This window comes from Sarcophilus harrisii, chromosome 2, assembly GCF_902635505.1.
Source record: "Sarcophilus harrisii chromosome 2, mSarHar1.11, whole genome shotgun sequence".
NCBI lineage: Eukaryota > Metazoa > Chordata > Mammalia > Dasyuromorphia > Dasyuridae > Sarcophilus > Sarcophilus harrisii.
Window position 1 is genome coordinate 247,290,309 of NC_045427.1, and position 17,214 is coordinate 247,307,522.

The window sequence follows — 17,214 nt, forward strand, 5'->3', positions numbered from 1 at the left end:
ATATTGCCCTTCAGAGAAATTGGTCTTTCTGAGCCTGGAATGCCTTTATTTTTTTTTCAGCTGTTGAAATTCTACTAATTCTTTAAATATGAGCTCCTAATAACCTTCTCATGTCCGCCCCCTCCCCCCCCGCCCCGATTTTCCTTGGAATTCACGTAGTGCTTAGTTTTATCATTACATTGCTCTTCTGTAATACTAATATTTCAGTTACCCATCTCTTCATCTCACCCCACTCTCAAATGTGGATATAAATTATCTCCAGAGAAGCACAGTACTCAGCATCTAGTAGGTGCTTAATGAATGCTTGTTGTATTGTACACACGGTCATACACACTCACTCCCTTAGTACCAGGAAACATTGTGAAATAAGGACAAAGGTGAGTCGGGCTTTGCCTACCCCTCATACATCAGTCTGGTGGGAGACAGAGATGAAGGGGTACTGAGGAACTCCCCCCATGACCAGAAACAAGCCAGACCAGTCGCCTACTACGGAGCGGAGTGTGTCTGCTGTGTGTGTAGGTTGGGCTGGAAGGTCATGAGATCGAGGTTGGATCAGGGGAAGGGAGAGATTGCAGGTTGAAGTTGGGGCGAGGAGGCTGAAGCCGGTCTTGAGGGGAGGTTGGCTGGAGGTGGAATGGGATGGGGAGAGAGGAGTTCTCTTATAGAGGAGAAACAGTGGGAGGGCACCGGGGTAAATCTAGATAGAGGGCGTACAGGGATCTCCAAACCCAGCATGACTTCCGAGGGCTGCTTCCTCCAGGAAAGTCACAGATGGACTCGAGGGAAGGGCAGAAGACAGAAGATAGGGACAGAATTCCTGAGGAAATAGAGAGGGATGTAGCTCCAGCATAGGAGGTCGTGTGTCAGGGTTTAATGTGGCATCTCTCTCAATAATATCATACACTGTCCTGGCCCCGGGGCACGAACCCCACCCACAGCAGCAACATAGTTCCTCTCTGAAATGGTCCTGGAGAACTGGAACCCCACGAGGTGCCGAGAAGTTTCCACGCCAAACTCGGTCTGTGTTCCCTGGCTTCCCCTAACTCTGAAGAGGCCACACAGGCCTCTCTCCCCCGGGGTCCCAGGCATCCTCCATGGAAGTTCCGGTACTGCCTCCGGACCTGAAACGTCTCCTTGGAGGCTGAATCAAACCCAGGATCCCAGCTTCCTGGAACCAGAGCCACGGAACCTGCTTGCTTCTTCCTCAGCAAAAGGAGCCAGAGAGGGCCAGAGAAATGCAAGAAATGCAAAACTCAACAGCCACCAAGATCTCTGGGCCAACCTTGTCAAGTAATAAAAGCTGTTAGGCTGGCAGCTCCTTCTTGGAGGTTACTGAGATACTTAAGTAAATACATCTCCCCATGCAGCCAGGAGGTTCAGCCCTGTGCTACTCAAAGGACCACATCCTCCTGGGACGAACAGCCTCAATAAGCTTCTAATGAGGGGCTGGGGCTTCCTGCCCCAGCCACAGCCCAGGGGAAGTTAAGCAAACCTCAGGCGTATGACCTTCTACAAGTAGTGAAGGAGAGGTCAATTCTATGGGGAGGAATAAAAGCACATAGGATGAGTGCCAGGTACCTTTAGGGCCATCTATGCAAGAAATCAGGCTCCTGTGGACCTCAGGGCCAAGTACAGGGGGAAATGTCACCCTCTGGTCACTCTTAGGGCCACACAGACAAGAAATAGACTCTGGCTACCCTCAGGGCCAGGCACATAGAAACCAGACTCCAGCTGCTCTTGGGACTAGGCACAGAGAACAGAGCCGCCAGCGACAAGGAAACCACGTTGCTGGTGATTAAATATGTCTATAGAAGATAAATCACTATCCTGAATATACTGTCTAGCAGACTGGAACGCTTCATCTACTGGTGAGTTACCTTAACTAATTAAATAGCATTTTGCGCTTTTAAATCCCTTTAGTGGTTAAAAAAGTGCACTTATTTTCTATGAAACCTACAGGAGTCAAAGCTTCTGTTTCCAAGTGTTTCAGGCCCTTGTAGATCTCCAGCTGAGGCCTGGTCTGGCCTCCAAATTTTCTTGGGGGCCAAGTTTAACTTCCTGCAAGGAAGAGAGTCTCTCCCTGCTCTACCTGGTGGGCCCCAAGAGCCCACTGTTAGTTAGTGCAGACGTTGGGTTGGTTCTATAAGAAAACCTGAGCTCTGGAACGTCTGGGGAGGACCTGAGGCAAATTCTGAGCAGGAGACACCAAAAACAACCTAGCCCCGAACGGGCCCAGTGCAGCCCCTCCACGGTGACCCCCTCGGGCCCGCTCTGCCATGGGGCCTCTCCACAACCTCCTCTGGACTCCATGCGGCCGGAGGGCGCCTGCCAGCCCCGACCAGGCCATCCAGAAAACAAAGTGTCTCGATCAGTGGCTGTCGAGGGGGATGGTGGACAGCTGGGCAGCAGGCGGTCTAGGGGCTCCTTGTCCAGCCTCACAAGATGTCATCGTAGTCAAGCAGCTTGGAATGCTGGCGCGTCTTCCAGAGACGGTACAGCCGGAAGTCAAAGTACGTTTCGATCATCTGTTTGCCTAAGCGGGAGGGACGGTAAAGGAGGACAGTTAGCCTGGGAACGTGGAAGGGCTATGGCAGAGAAATCTCTCCTCCTCAAGGAGGAGCCGACACAAAATAGTGACCAAGAGTTCTGAGACTGGAGGAAGATTCACTTCAATGTAAATCGGAAACTGGGTCAACTCAAAAAGACCTCAGAGCCCAGGGCATCCCCTGTGGGGAACAGCAAACTCTTCTGAAGGGTCTGACAGCATCAGGGGGATCCTGCTGAGAGGAGGTTGTGGCTCTCCAGACAGTCCATCCTAGTTGGGCTCAGTCATCCTGGGACAAGAGGATTCCCTCCCTCCCTCATTCCCCCAGATTATAATGAGAGCTTCTGGTCCCAAGGAGGGGCGGAGGGGGATGGTGAGGGGGAGGGATATCACAGTGACGTGGCCCTGGAGGTGGGACACCCCCAGGTGCTGCGTGGGCCCGGCTGAGGAAGTTGTGGCAATGGCGCACACAGTCCTTCCCCCCTTGATGGACACCTGGATCTGGAGGACGTTCCACCCTGTTTACTGTTCTAGGTCCGCCCTAGGTTTCTCTGAGTTTTGAAGCTGGTGAAGTGGAGCAAGGAATGACCCGATCAGCAAACAGTGATGGTGCCGAAAAGGCGCCTTCTCTTCATCCTCAGAGGCCACTGGACACTCACTGGTCCCCCTCCCCTCCCATGACACTGTACCTGGCCTTGGCCAGAGCTGGGATCATCCTGGGGCCTCACCTTGTGCCGACAACTCCAGAGGAGACTCGAAGGCTACCCTGTTGGGCATCATGAGTGTCTTGAGATTCTGAAACAACTACAAGGAGAGGAACAGGTCTGTGAGTGGGCTGCTTGGACAGCAGGGGCCAGGAACATCCACCAGCCTGCCCCTCCTTCCAGACGCAAGAGGAGTCCTCTATTTGGGTTCTCCCTGGGACCCAGGGGTTCCTGGAGTGGGAAGGTCTTTGGGGTCGGGGTCCTTCATCTTTTCCTTATTAGGATTGCTCAGTTATAAGATATCTCTAGGGTCTGGAGTCAAGGATCAGGGTTGCTGGTGGAGAGGAAAGCCTCACCTTCTCCCCATTGGGGTTCCCTAGGATGTAACAGCCCATGATGTGGATGATGTTTGGTTCTGGGTTCACCTTGCTCATCAGACGACTCAAGCGCTTCCAAAAGCTGCCACAGGGGAAAGAAAGCTTGTCTCTGGATCCAGGAGCTTGGACCCAGCTCAGAGCTCTGGTCTCCCTCCCCTTGCTAGGGGTCCCTTGGGGCACCAACCACAGGAGTGAGAGCAATGCAGTTTACAAGAATCAAGAAGGGGTGAAGAGTGAGGTAAGGAAGAGGTGGGGAGGGGACCTGGGTTATACTCAGGGTTCGTGGGGGGAAGCAACGTGAGAACAATGGGGCGAATGAACCACACTCACTGAATCATGTCTTCTTCCTTTTCCACTTTGGCAAACGTGGCTACTTTGTTCTTGAGTAGATAGAGGTGACCTGGGCCACCCTGTAGGGGGTAGGGACAGGGATGGAGGGACACTGCTTTTAGAGCCCAGATCATCCACAGATTAGAACACCAATCTCCCATCCTAACTCAACACACACAAACATACATAGACATGCCCAAATACAAACAAGTAGCATCCTTCTCACACACACATGACTAGGAGGGGTTCTCACACCTGCAAGGGTTCTAGGTGGAGTAGTTACCTGACAGAAGATCAGCATCTTCCAGATCTTGGCCCCTTTGTGGTAAATATTCAGCTTCTTCTCAATCTCCTCTGAGTAAGGAAAGGAATTCTCAAGCTTGATTTTCACCTGGCACTCTTCCTAAGGCCTATGTTCTATCCCTCCATCCCACCTTCCCACTTCCAGAAGAAGGTAGCATAGGTTTCTTTTGTCCAGGCTGGGAATGGGAACTTTGGGCCATATAAGGCCTGTGAAATCGTTTGTATAATGATGAATGTGAAAATATATATAGAAGAATTGCACATGTTTAACATATATTGGATTACTTGCTGTCTGGGGAGTGGGGAAAAAAGGAAGAAAAATTTGGAACACAGAATTCTGCAAAGGTGAATGTTGAAAACTATTTTTACATATATTTTGAAAAATAAAAAGCTATTATTTTAAAAAAAATTATTTGCATAATCAACCACAGGAAATGATGATTTGAAGATTAGGTTCAACAACTTTCCACTACTTGAGTTCTATAAGTTGATAATTTTGTATGGCTGGCAAGTAATGTTATAAATATCCAAATTGCCCTGGGCAGAAAAAAGGTCAAAGCAGTATGGGAGTAGGGAGAGACTCTGGACTCGAACACTTGAGACCTCTTCTGAGGGAAGAGGCAAGTATTGGACTCTAGGGTTTCCTCTTTGCTAGGGGTGGGAGTTGGGGAGCAGAGACAGGTTCTGATCTCTAGGTCCCTTCTCAGCTGGAGGGAAGGGAAGGGAACATAGCCATACCCAAGATGTCCTCGAAGGTCGCATGCTCATGGTCCTGGAAAGGAAAAAAAGAGCAGAATTAATCCTATCCCAATAAACACTTTCAATTTAGTTGTCTGTGTTTTTTCTTATCCATTGTGAGTCCACTGAAGGCAGGGACCTTGTATAATCCAAGCTCTGTATCTCCCTTGGCATGGGATACAGTGTCTTATGTACTACATTTCAATACCTCATACTACAGGAAGCTCTAAAAGTCATCTAATCATAGGATCATATCATGGATTCTCAACTGTAAGAAGGCCGTCTAGTCCTTGTTTTACTGATGGGGAACTGAGGTCAAGAGAAGTTCAATGAAATATCTGCCCAAGGTCACACAGGTAGTACCAATCCAGCTCCTCTGGCTCTATCCTGCTTTTCCCTCATTCCAAGGACCTGTGATTTTATCAGGACCTTGGGCACCTTAGTTGATGCTGTAATTGAACCACCCTGATAATGAAACTCTAAATTTATTTCCTCCGTCATCCTGGGGTTTATTGCAGAGCCAGCGTTAGAAGTCTTTTAGGCTCAGTAAAGCTGGCAAGAGACTGACTTCCACTGGCAGAGCCTCCATGTCAGAGGGAGGGACAGAGGATGTTAGTGGACAGTTCTTCACAAAACAGGGGCTTATCTTCAACGTCTCATTCTCACCCATGAATTCAAGCAGTTGCCAACTCTTGTCATTGCTACCTCCACAGCATCTCACATCTGTACCCCCTTCCCTACTTCTCCATTCATATAGCTACCGTTTTAGTCCAAGCCCTCATCCTTTTTGGTCTAGATTATTGAAAAAGAAGGACTGGAAATCAAGGGGATGCCCTTCAATTGAGAAACTGCTGAATAAGTTGTACTATATGAATTGATGGACTATTATTATGCTATAAAAAATGAAGAGCAGGCACATTTCAGAAAAACATGCCAAGAATTACACAAACTGATGCAGAATGAAGTAAGCAGAATCAGAATATTGTGCAGCAATATTGCACAATGATCAGCTGTGAATGACTTCACTCTTCTCAGCAATACAATGATCCAAGACAATTCCAAAGGATTAATGATGAAAAATACTATCCACATCAAGAGAATGAACTGATTAAGTTTGAATACAGATTGAACGATACTGTTTTCACTTGATTTTTTTCTTTTGATTTTTTTCTTTCATAATATGATTAATATGAAAATACGCTTTACATGATTTTATGTGTGTGTGTGGGTGTGTATCTTCTAGATCAAATTGCTTACTGTCTTAGGGAGAGAAGAAAAGAGGGAGAAAATGTGGACCTTTAACATTTTTTTAAATGGATGTTAAAAATTGTCTTTACATGTAATTTGAAAAAATAAAATACTGCTAGATTATTGCGATAGACTTTTTTTTTTTTTTTTTTTTTGCTGAGGCAATTGGAGTTAAGTGACTTGTGCAATAGCCTTTTAATTGATCTCCTGAACTTAAGTTTCTTCCTACTTCAATCTATTCTATACACAGATATCAGTGATATTCCTTAAGCACAGATTTGATCATGTCACTTTCCTACTTTAGTACCTCCCTATTGCTTCTTGGATCAAATATAAACTCCTAGGTTTAGCTTTTTACAAACTGATCCCAATCTGTCTTTCCAGACTCAATGGACATTGCTTTCCATCCTGTACTCTGATCTAGTCAAACTAGCCTCTCTGTTCTCCACTGACAAGACTTTATGCCTGGAATACTCTTTCTTTACCCTTACCTTATAGGATCCCTCTCTTCCTTCAAAATTCAGTTCAAGCATAATCTTCTATAGGAAATCTTTCCTGGTTTTCTAATTGCTAGTGTTCTCTTTTCCAAATTGCCTTGTATTCAACTGTGCTGTGTTTATTATATTTATCCTGTGTATACTTTACATATGTTATGTGTATACTTTGTGTCTCCTCCATTAGAAGTTAAGCTCTTTGAGATAAAGGATTACTTTACTCTTTGAATCTTTAAAGTCTGGAGCAGTGCCTGACATGTAGTAATTACATAATTAACAAATGTTTGTTGATTGATTAATCAGTGTTTGTTGAGGAAGCTAGTTGGTAAGGAAGCCAGGCTTAGAGTCAAGAGGGCTTGAATACAAATTTAGCCTTAGATATTAATTAGTTGTGTGACCCTGGATATGTCACCTGTTTGTTTCAGTTTTCTCAACTATAAAATGGGGATAATAATAGCATTTACGTTGAAGGGTTTTAGTAAGGATGAAATTAAATTAGATAATATTTGTGAAATTTGTAAAGCACAGTGCCTGCTACATAGTAGACATTATATAAATCCTGAAGATTAGGCAGGGTGCTCGAATGAAAAATATATTTATTTGTGTGACCTTAGCTATATTTTACTCAGCTGTAGAGTGAGGGAGAGCTAAATTACAGTAGTAGTTCTTAACCTGTGGACTATAAACCTGTGGACAGATTTCAGGGTATCCATAAACTTGAATGGGAAAAAAAAAATGACATCTTTATTTTTTCCCTAATCTTTAACTGAAATTTCCTTCAATTATAAAATTAAGGAAACTTCAACATTAACAACAATAGGTAACATTTACATTGAACTGTGTGCTATGTACTGTACTATACGTTATATTATACTGTGCTAAACAGTGTATAATTATGACTTTTTATTTAATCCTTATAACAATCCTGAGAAATCGGGGCTATTGATTATCTCCGTTTTACAGATGGGAAAACTGAGGTAGTTATAGCTTAAGCAACTTGTCCAGGATCACACAGCTAGAAGTATCTGAGATTGGATTTGAACTCATGTCTTCCTGACACCAGGCCCAACACTATCCCTTGCACTTCAAGAGGCATCAAGCCCTCCAGAAGGGGTCTATTAATCAACAAAGATTTTGGGGCTCAAAGTGTCAAGTTCAAATTTTGATTTTTCTATATATTTGTGTGACATACTTTACTCAGCTGTATAATGGGAGGGTGGGGGGCTGTAAACCACAGCAGTGCTTCTTAACCTGTGGGTTATAGACCATGGATAGATTTTAGGGTGTCCATAAAGTTAAATGGGAAAAAAAATCGGACTATGGAAGATCTGATCCTGATTTAAACCCTATAAAATCTTTGCCAGTCTCTTTTTGAGTTGAGGTGCTGTGGAGTCAGCAACAACTCTGTGAAGCAGAGAGTGTAAAAATTATCATCCTCATTTTAGAAATGAGGAAATCAAGAAAAAGGATTGCCTTCTGTGAACTTCAGGGAGAGCTGCGGCAGATTGAATTACTCATCCTTGTTATCTTGTCACTGCTATTACACTTACTGGCTGGTGTTTTTCCCTGTCTGTCCCTGGGTGGCAGGAAGGAAGGCTGGGGAATCAGTGATTAAGAAAGGCAAGATGACTAGAGAAGCCCAAACCTACTGTGAAATCAGGAGCAATCCAACTTGTTCAAGTGGCTGACATGCTGATCAGGATAAAAAAATGGAAGAGAGGGAAAAGGCCATTCTCTGGGCAAGGGTCATGGACAGTTACACTCAGCTATGTAGGCAAAAGGGAAATTTTTATTTACCCTTATGTTGAATTCCCACAGAGGCATAGACTCTCAGAATCAAATAAGATCTCAGAATCCCTTCTCTAATCTAAATCTTATAACTTCCTTGATAAGCGATCCTCCAACCACCAATGGAAGACTTCCAGTGAAGGGAAATTTAAAACATCCTAACATAGCACCAACTACTTTTGGATAGTGCTAATTTTCTTCACATTTAGTGACTCCCATTTAGTTTTCCTAGCTCTTATCCTCTGAACCAAGCAAAAAACAATCTGAATCCCTCCTTCTGAATGACAGTCATTCAAATAGTGAAGATAGCTACTGTATCACCCATCTTTTTCTCCCAAGTCTTTTCTTCTGTAAACTAAACACCTCAAGTCTTTAAACTCTGGAGTTTTTAACCTTTTTTTTAATGTCACAGACCCCATACTGGTCTGGTGAAACCTGTGAATCTCTTCTCAGAAGAGTTCTCAGAACAAACCTGTGAAGTCCTCAGAGCAATTCTCAGACCAAAATTTCCCATACTGACTGTACAGTGAACTATGGGGGCTGCCCATTTAAGGAAATAAATTCAGAGAGTATCATTATCACAGTGGTTCAATTAATACAACTTTAAAAGATCATTAAGATGCAGAAGGGTGAAGGAATGACTTTAAATATGAAAAAATAGTATAGGATAACAAGGAAAACTAATTATATTAAATATAATTATCAAAATATATTTTTTTAAAGTTTACACATACCCTAGAAATCTATTAATAGTCAATAGTCTCCCAGATTAAGAACCCCTACTTTAAAAAAAATTTAATGTCTACTTTTTAAACTGATTTTCAGATGGCATGGCCTCTAGTCCCTTTCCCACATTAATTTCCCACCTCAGATATACTACCACTTGTAAATGTGCTCACAAACTACAGTACTATAATGCGCTCTCCCTATCCAGATGTGATGTGCCCAGGCACAGAGTACTACAGGCTTATCCTTTAGAGAGTTTATCTCTTTAGCTCTAGCTATATAGTTCTCTTGATGTAGCCTAGGATAACATCAGCATTAGCCTTTTTTAAAAATTTATTTACTATTGATTTCGGCTGAATTTTCAGTCCCCTAAATCTCAGATCTTTTTTCATATGAACTGCTGCCTAGCCAGACTTCCACCACCCTATATTTATGCAATTAAAAGTTTAAACCCAATAATGTGATTTTACATTTATCCTTATAAATTTTATCCTCTTAGATTAGTTTATTGTTCTAGCTTGTAGGAATATCACTGGATCCTGGTGTTGTCATCCAATGCATTGATAAGCAAGTCATTTATACCATCACAAGTATTGATTTAAAAAAAGGTTGAACATCAAGAGGTCAAGGGCAGATCCCTAAACATCCCTCTTTGTTAAAAGCAATACATTAATGGCTATTCTTTGAGTCTTGTCATTTGTCATTCCAAGTTCAACTAATTATAGCCCATCAGGCCTATGCCTTCCCATTTTATCCATGAGCATAAGAGACTTTGTCAAATGCCTTACTGGAAATCCAAGTATTCTATGGAAATAGCATTTTCTTAGGCCTGGAGAGACTTACACGAACTGATGCTGAGTGAAATGAGCAGGACCAGGAGATCATTATATACTTCAACAACAATACTATATGATGACCAGTTCTGATGGACCAGGCCATCCTCAGCAACATCAACCAAATCATTTCCAATGGAGCAGTAATGAACTGAACTAGCTATGCCCAGAAAAAGAACTCTGGAAGATGACTAAAAACCATTACATTGAATTCCCAATCCCTATATTTATGCCCACCTGCATTTTTGATTTCCTTCACAAGCTAATTGTACAATATTTCAGAGTCTGATTCTTTTTGTACAGCAAAATAACGTTTTGGTCATGTATACTTATTGTGTATCTAATTTATATTTTAATATATTTAACATCTACTGGTCATCCTGCCATCTGGGGGAGGGGGTGGGGGGGTAAGAGGTGAAAAATTGGAACAAGAGTTTGGCAATTGTTAATGCTGTAAAGTTACCCATGTATATATCCTGTAAATAAAAGGCTATTAAATAAAAAAAAAAAAAAAAAAAAAAAAAGGAAATAGCATTTTCTTGATCTAAATAACCCTGTTTTTGTTTTTTTTTAAATGAAGTTAGTTTGGTAAGACCTGTCTTGATGAAGATACACCAGTTCAGAAATCATTTTTTGCTTTCCTGAATGCTCCAAACCATCCATTTGATAATAGCAAAATATTGCTAGGAATTAACAGCAAGTTCACTATCCCATAGGTTCCAGATGATACTTTCTTTCTTTCTTTTTTTGAAAACTATGATTTTTCTTGTTTCCAGTCCTAGGAAGCTTTCCCGTTCCTGTTCCATGATATTCTAGAGATCTCTGAAATCACTTTTGCCAGTTCTTTCAGTTCCATCAGATAACATAATTTGATTATGTTGAGAGCTGCTAGGTGCTCTCTGATCATGACACTTATTTAGGTCTTTACTTCTGTATTAACTATTTTGGTTCTATCCTTTTTAATTCTAATATTGCTGATAGACAAAACAGAAGCAAAATATCTGTTATCCACTATGATCCACTGGTGCATTACTTCCATTCCTTCACTGATATTCCTCTTGTGCCCAATCAAGTTAAAAAGCAATTTTGTTGTGCTTACTACATACATTATTAGACACTTTAGCTATTATTTTTATAGTATTCTGTCACTTTTAAAATTCTTTGCTACATGTCCTTGCTACCATGTTTCATTGGTGTTCAGTTATTCAAGTTGTGTACAACTCTTTATAATCCCATTTGGAGTTTTCTTGGCAAAGATACTGGAGTGGTTTGCCACTTCCTTTTGAGAAGATCGAGGCAAATGGGGTTAAGGGACTTACCCAGACTTATTTAGTCTGAGGCGACTTGTAAACTTCCTGATAGCAGGCCCAGTGCTCTATCCACCAAGCCAGCTACCTACCCTTCCATCTTTGCTATTTGTTTTTTAAAAATCTAAGTTGATGAATATATTGCAAGTGTATCCACATTAGACTCCATCTGAATCTCTCTTCTCTTTCTGTTGGTAAACTCATTAGTTCCCATGGATTCACTTTTCATCTCTGGGCAGATAACTTCCCAGTCTATATATTCAACACCAATAATCTCTTTTCTAACCTTTAGTCTCACATAATTATCATTAAGCACCTGCACATCCCATACATCTCAGACCCAAACAACTTGGTACCTTGAGAAGAGCAATGGATTTGGAGTTAGAGCATCCGAGTTCAAATCTCAGATCTGCCACCACAGTCATAAGCACATTATTCCACTCCTTAAGACTTCAGTTTCTGCATCTCTAAAGTGAGGGGTATGGTACTGTTTGACTTCTAATGATGTAATTGAGCTGCACACTGAGGATGAAACTGTACCATATGCTCATTATATGAGACTTGTAGTATGATTCACTGAGACCAAATTACTATATTAATGAGTCTATGAAATCAATTTAGGATTATAGACTGAGAGCTGGAAGGGACCTCAGGGGTTGTCTCATCTAAATCCTTCATTTTATAGATGACATGTACAAAATTAAATCCCCTCCCAAAAACATTCTTCCTTTCGATTTTGCTGTTTCTGTTGACGGCACACCATTCTTCAAATTACCCAGGTTCACAAGTTGATGTGATCCTTTATTTTTCCTCTCTTCTTATCCCCATATCCAATCCACTCAGAAGTTAAGTTTTGTTGAGCTTAACTCTACAACCTTTTTTTTTTCCTCATCCTTTCCTCATTCAACCTCCATGTTAGTTCAGGTTTTTGTTACCACAAACTTGAACTATTTCAATAACTTCCTAATTGGTCTCCTTCCAGTTTCTTGCTCTCCAATTCATCCTGTACACATATACAGAGCAGCCAAATTCATGTTCAATCTCTAATCTAATATAAACATATTATCAGCTCTCTCTATTGTCTATGGAGCAAAATAAAAATCCTTACTTTGGCATCTAAGGCTTTTATACAATATGCTTCCATCTACCTTCTTAATTTTATGTCATATTCCTTCCCTCCATGAATATTTCATTTCTAATCAAACTAGTCTGCTAGGTGTTCCTCCTACATGATATTCCATCTTTTTGCCTTTATACCTTTGCATATATCATCCTTTCTGGTTGGAACGGACTCCTCTTCTTCACTTCTCCCTCATACCATCTCTAGTTTCTTTCAAAGCACAGATCAGAATTGGGTTCAGATCAATAGTTTCCCTTATTAGTTCCTTTATCTTTTAAAAAATGAAATTATCATTATGACAAACCAAAGTCATCAGCTTTTCTGCCTCTGAATGAAAGATAACTTTGACAGATGTCCAGGTAGTTGGAGTTTCCCAATAGATGAATCCAATAGATGAATAGATGAATTTTACCATGGCAATTCTATGATTTGCTTCCTAAATTCATCTATTTCCTTCTTCTTTCCAGGTGGTCCAGGTATACTCCCTGACAGTATTGTTTCTGTTTCTCTCTCTGTTGATCCTTATCTGAATGCTTTCCACCATGTTTCTCCCTACACACTTACCTTTCCACAGATTTCACATAAACTGTGGGTTAGTAGATAAAGCACTGTATTTAGAATTAGGAAGACCCTAATTTGAATACTGCCTCAGACAAATACTAGCTCTGAAAGTCTGGACAAATCATTTAATGTCTCCCAGCTTCAATGGATTTTAATAGAGTTGTTGTGAGAATCAAGTGAGACAATTTTTGTAAAGCACTTTAAAAACCTCAAATGATTCTGTTTTCATCTTTTCCCATGGGATTTAGATAGATACAGTGTTGGGTCAAGTCATTATTCTATTATTATTTTATCTTTTGAAAAATGAAATTATCATTTTGACAAATCAAACATATTAGCTTTTCTGCCCCTGGATAAGAGAAAGTTTGATGTTTTATGGATCGCTGAACAGATAAATAGAATAACTACTTTTTGCAACTGAAAATGAGACTATTTGATAGAATCTTATCCTCTACATCTTTAGTACAACTCCATTTAGTACAACAAGACAACAAAGATGACATGTCTTGTTCTCACATGATTTTGATCTCTTTGGCCAGAAGTGTATGTTTTGAGATCTTTTTGTTTCTTGTGGCCTGGAAATAATGAATTTGGGATGGTGACATCTAACAAAAACATTTTTAAAAATAAATTAATGTTATGTCTAGATTATTGTAGGTAACAGTTCAATCTGTGAATTTATTGACTGAATTCTCAAAGGTATTTTGAGGTATGGAAGTTTGTTTGTTGGTACATGAAAGATGGGCTTTTGATATATACTTCTGGCCATCAGCTGATGACTTGTAAGATCTCTAACAGATGCTAAATATTTACATTTTTTTACATTACATGTTAAATATTTACAGTTTTTGGTGCTGTGCTACACTGTCTTCATCATTTCCCAATCTGCATTGGTCATTAGGATTGGGCTCCTTAAGGATATCTTTTATATAGTTTCTAGTTAGAATTACTTAGCTCTGAACTGCCATTATAATTCCTTCAGTTTTCACAAACTCAAATGACTCAAGCCTTTTGTTCAATGTTTTAACTGAACTCATGCAGATGTTGCGCATGAAGGATCTTTTAATTCTTTTAATGATTTTCATTGTTTTATAGTCTCTCTCTGGAAGTAGGCCACTTTTCATTACATCAGACAAATTCAATGCTATTTACCTGTCAGTGGCTTTTACTATTGTTCATAGTAAAATAAGGATGTCTGATTATTTTTTTTTTGGGGGGGGGGAGGCTGAGGCCATTGGTGTTAAGTGACTTGTCCAGCTAGGAAGTATTAAGTGTCTGAGACCAGATTTGAACTCAGGTCATCCACTGCACCACCTAGACTGCCCTAGTTGTCTGATTATTTCTAAAGTATTTTTGTAGGTTTTTTTAACCTGTCTGTCATAGGCTTGCAAATATTATTTTTATTCCTTTTGAACAAAGTATGTATGTTTTCTAGGGTATATTTCATCCATATATGTCATCCCATCAGGTCTCATTATTAATTATGAAGCCAAAATTGTCTCATTTTGTCTATAAGTATTTGAAATTATTAATTTTGTCACTAGTTCTCTTCTTGGATATTGTTTCCTGTGAATTCTTAGTCCTTGCTATTGGTATTTCTCTCTCTCTTTTATACCTGTTATTCTTTATGGCAGTTGGCTTGGTTGATATGAAAAGTTTCTCCTCCCTCGATTTCTAATTTTGTGTTTAGCAAGAGTGCCCATCACAGAGTATTAAGCACAGGTGCTTAATAAATATTTACTGATATTTGTAGCCTTTAGGCAAATATATTTTACCAGTTCTCTTTAGGTACACTCCATTCCTGACTAAGACCTCATCATTCTTATATTTTTAAGCCATGGTCTAAAATTCAAATCCCATTCTTGGAAACCATCTCAACTAGCTGTTCATTTTTCAAATCCATCTTTTCCCACTGAAGTCCCTGTGATTTTGCCCTTATCGTCTTTACTTTTTTTTGCCAAGGACTTCAAAATTCTCAGTAATACTTTCTAGGTTAGTGTCATGAGGCAGAGGATTAGACTTGAGGATCTGGATTTGAATTATACTTCTTCCATTTATGACTTGTGAGACATTGGACAAATCGTTTAATTTGTCTGGGCCTTCCTTGCCTGCAAAACGTGGAGACTGGACTATATGATCTACGAGGTCCTTTCTAGCTTTGAACCTATAATATGAAGGCTAAACATATAGCCATTTTTAAAAAAATATTAAAACTATTTCTCAGAAAAGATTCTTTATTTTGATATGAATCACCAGGAAGGGTTAGTCTCACTGGCCAAGATTCTCCAGGTTTGACAAATTTGGGTGGTTTCTCTGTCTTGTCTCATACACATACAGAGACCCCTAGTCAGGCCAGGTTGACAACTTCTTTCCCTTGGTGAATTATCTCTGAATTTGTATATTCTCTTTTCCCTCGTGAATAAAACTTAGAAAATGTATTTTGTGATCTGAAGAAGGAGAAGAGAGAAGTGGAAGTGGAAATTAGGATGCAAGCTAATAGGATTCAAGGGCAGTAAAGGTAGATATTAATTAGAGATATAGGTTATCAGGTCTCCAAACCCTGATAGATTTAGGTGTCAGGAAACTTAGGGCTTCAAATTAGGGTTCAGAGGTCAAAGACACTTAGAGAATAGTGAAAACGATAAGGTGGGAGGCAAAGACCCCCTGGTTTGGCTTTAAGGAGGAGGTGGGATCTCTGGGAAGATGATGCAGTTAATGGAGACCTAAGACTCAGGCATGACTCCTGAAAAACAGAAAATCCAAGTGTGGATACTTCAGGATTCAGGATTATATCCCTTATAACGAACACATAAATGTGCTCCCATCTTTAACCAAAGGGAAAACAGGAATAAAAGATCATAACTGTCTGAGAAATACTAGCAAGCAAATTAAGTTTTTCCATGTCTTCTAAATATAACATAATTAGTATTTTTTTCTTCATGGAATAGTAGAACTGAAGGATTATGGCAATACTGTGGAGAGCAGGGAGTAAATACTCACATAGAGGATGGGGATGATGGACGGGTCGTCCCTGCGGATGATGGTTGGGATATACTCAGCTTTGGGAACCTTGGAGGATATGAGCTGAGGAGCAAGAGAAGAGCAGTTGGAGTGACCAAGCCGCTAGAGAGAAGGTGTCCCACAGAGAGAGGTGAAGCTTTATGACCAGATCACCACCTCCCTCCCCCTCTCCCTCTGGAAGCTGGCTGGAGAGATCACAAACTGGGCCAAAGCCTCTCTTCGGTGGGGGCTGGAGCGGGGCCCTCGTTCTAAGTCCCAGGGAGCTGCCAGGGGACACTGGGCCAGGGCCAGGACATCTAGGGCCTCACCATGACCTTGGGAGGGATGAAGTCCTCAAAATCACATGCCACAGCTTCCTGTTCTTTCTCAGCCTCCCAGTCCAGGTCTTCGAGGTCCTCATCCAGAGTGCAGCAGGAGTTCTGGAGATCATGGCCTCGGGGGGAAAGGACATGGTCAAACCAGCTCCGAGATGCTGGCCCTTCTGAGGGTGGGGGTGGGGTGAGGCCTGTCCCCAAACTGGGTTGGAACGCGTGTTAGAAACCATGACAGTGTTCTCAATTTGGGCTTGCATCTGATTTATCACATTCCCACCCCCACAAGGGGCAACTGGGGGGGGGGTGCAGTATGTCTCCCTTCTACAGATGGGGAAACAGGAACCACATTCTTCAGAACTCTAGAGCATTACAGTCTGAAGGGCCCTTAGAGATCATCTAAGCAAACTTTGAGAAACAGGCCCAGGGAAGGAAGTCATTTGCTACATCCCAAAGTCGGTCATTGGCAGAGTGGGGCCTAGAGCCTAGCCTTCCCACTCCTAGGATCCCTCCCTACTGTAACACAGTTTTGTACAGCCCAGGAGAGTCAAATGTGTCCCCTAGTCTCATGCTGGGTGTGTGTCCACAGCTTCAAGGCCGGTCTGCTTGGGTTAGCCCTGTTTCGTGTCAATCAACCCTGCAACCTGCAGACCCCCAGGGGCTGGGGGAAGCAGCATTGGCGTGAGATGATGGTGAATTTCCTAGCCCCAGCCCCCGCATAGCAGCCCCACCCCACCCAGCAGCGGCTTAGCCCCTGCCCAGCTCAGCTTGGCCATCCCCCCGCTCAAGGGAAATATCCCCCCATTGT

At 41.6% G+C, this 17,214-nt stretch overlaps 1 protein-coding gene across 5 annotated transcripts in view; it reads right to left on the reverse strand.

The window, feature by feature from the left end:
* Nucleotides 1-290: 290 nt before the first annotated feature.
* Nucleotides 291-17,214, reverse strand: part of NSMF (NMDA receptor synaptonuclear signaling and neuronal migration factor) — a 34,871-nt gene continuing 17,947 nt past the window's right edge. For 4 of the 5 annotated variants that reach the window (XM_031951884.1, XM_031951885.1, XM_031951883.1 and 1 more), the window contains 8 exons: nt 16,404-16,528; nt 16,075-16,158; nt 4,998-5,031; nt 4,240-4,310; nt 3,957-4,036; nt 3,606-3,708; nt 3,274-3,349; nt 1,904-2,533 (listed from right to left, as the gene is read on the reverse strand). In XM_031951884.1, the coding sequence (XP_031807744.1) occupies nt 2,436-2,533; nt 3,274-3,349; nt 3,606-3,708; nt 3,957-4,036; nt 4,240-4,310; nt 4,998-5,031; nt 16,075-16,158; nt 16,404-16,528 (671 nt within the window). In that variant the 3' untranslated portion in view covers nt 1,904-2,435. Of the gene's footprint in view, nt 2,534-3,273; nt 3,350-3,605; nt 3,709-3,956; nt 4,037-4,239; nt 4,311-4,997; nt 5,032-16,074; nt 16,159-16,403; nt 16,529-17,214 lie in introns of all 5 variants that reach the window. The other variant, XM_031951882.1, reaches the window with a different exon arrangement.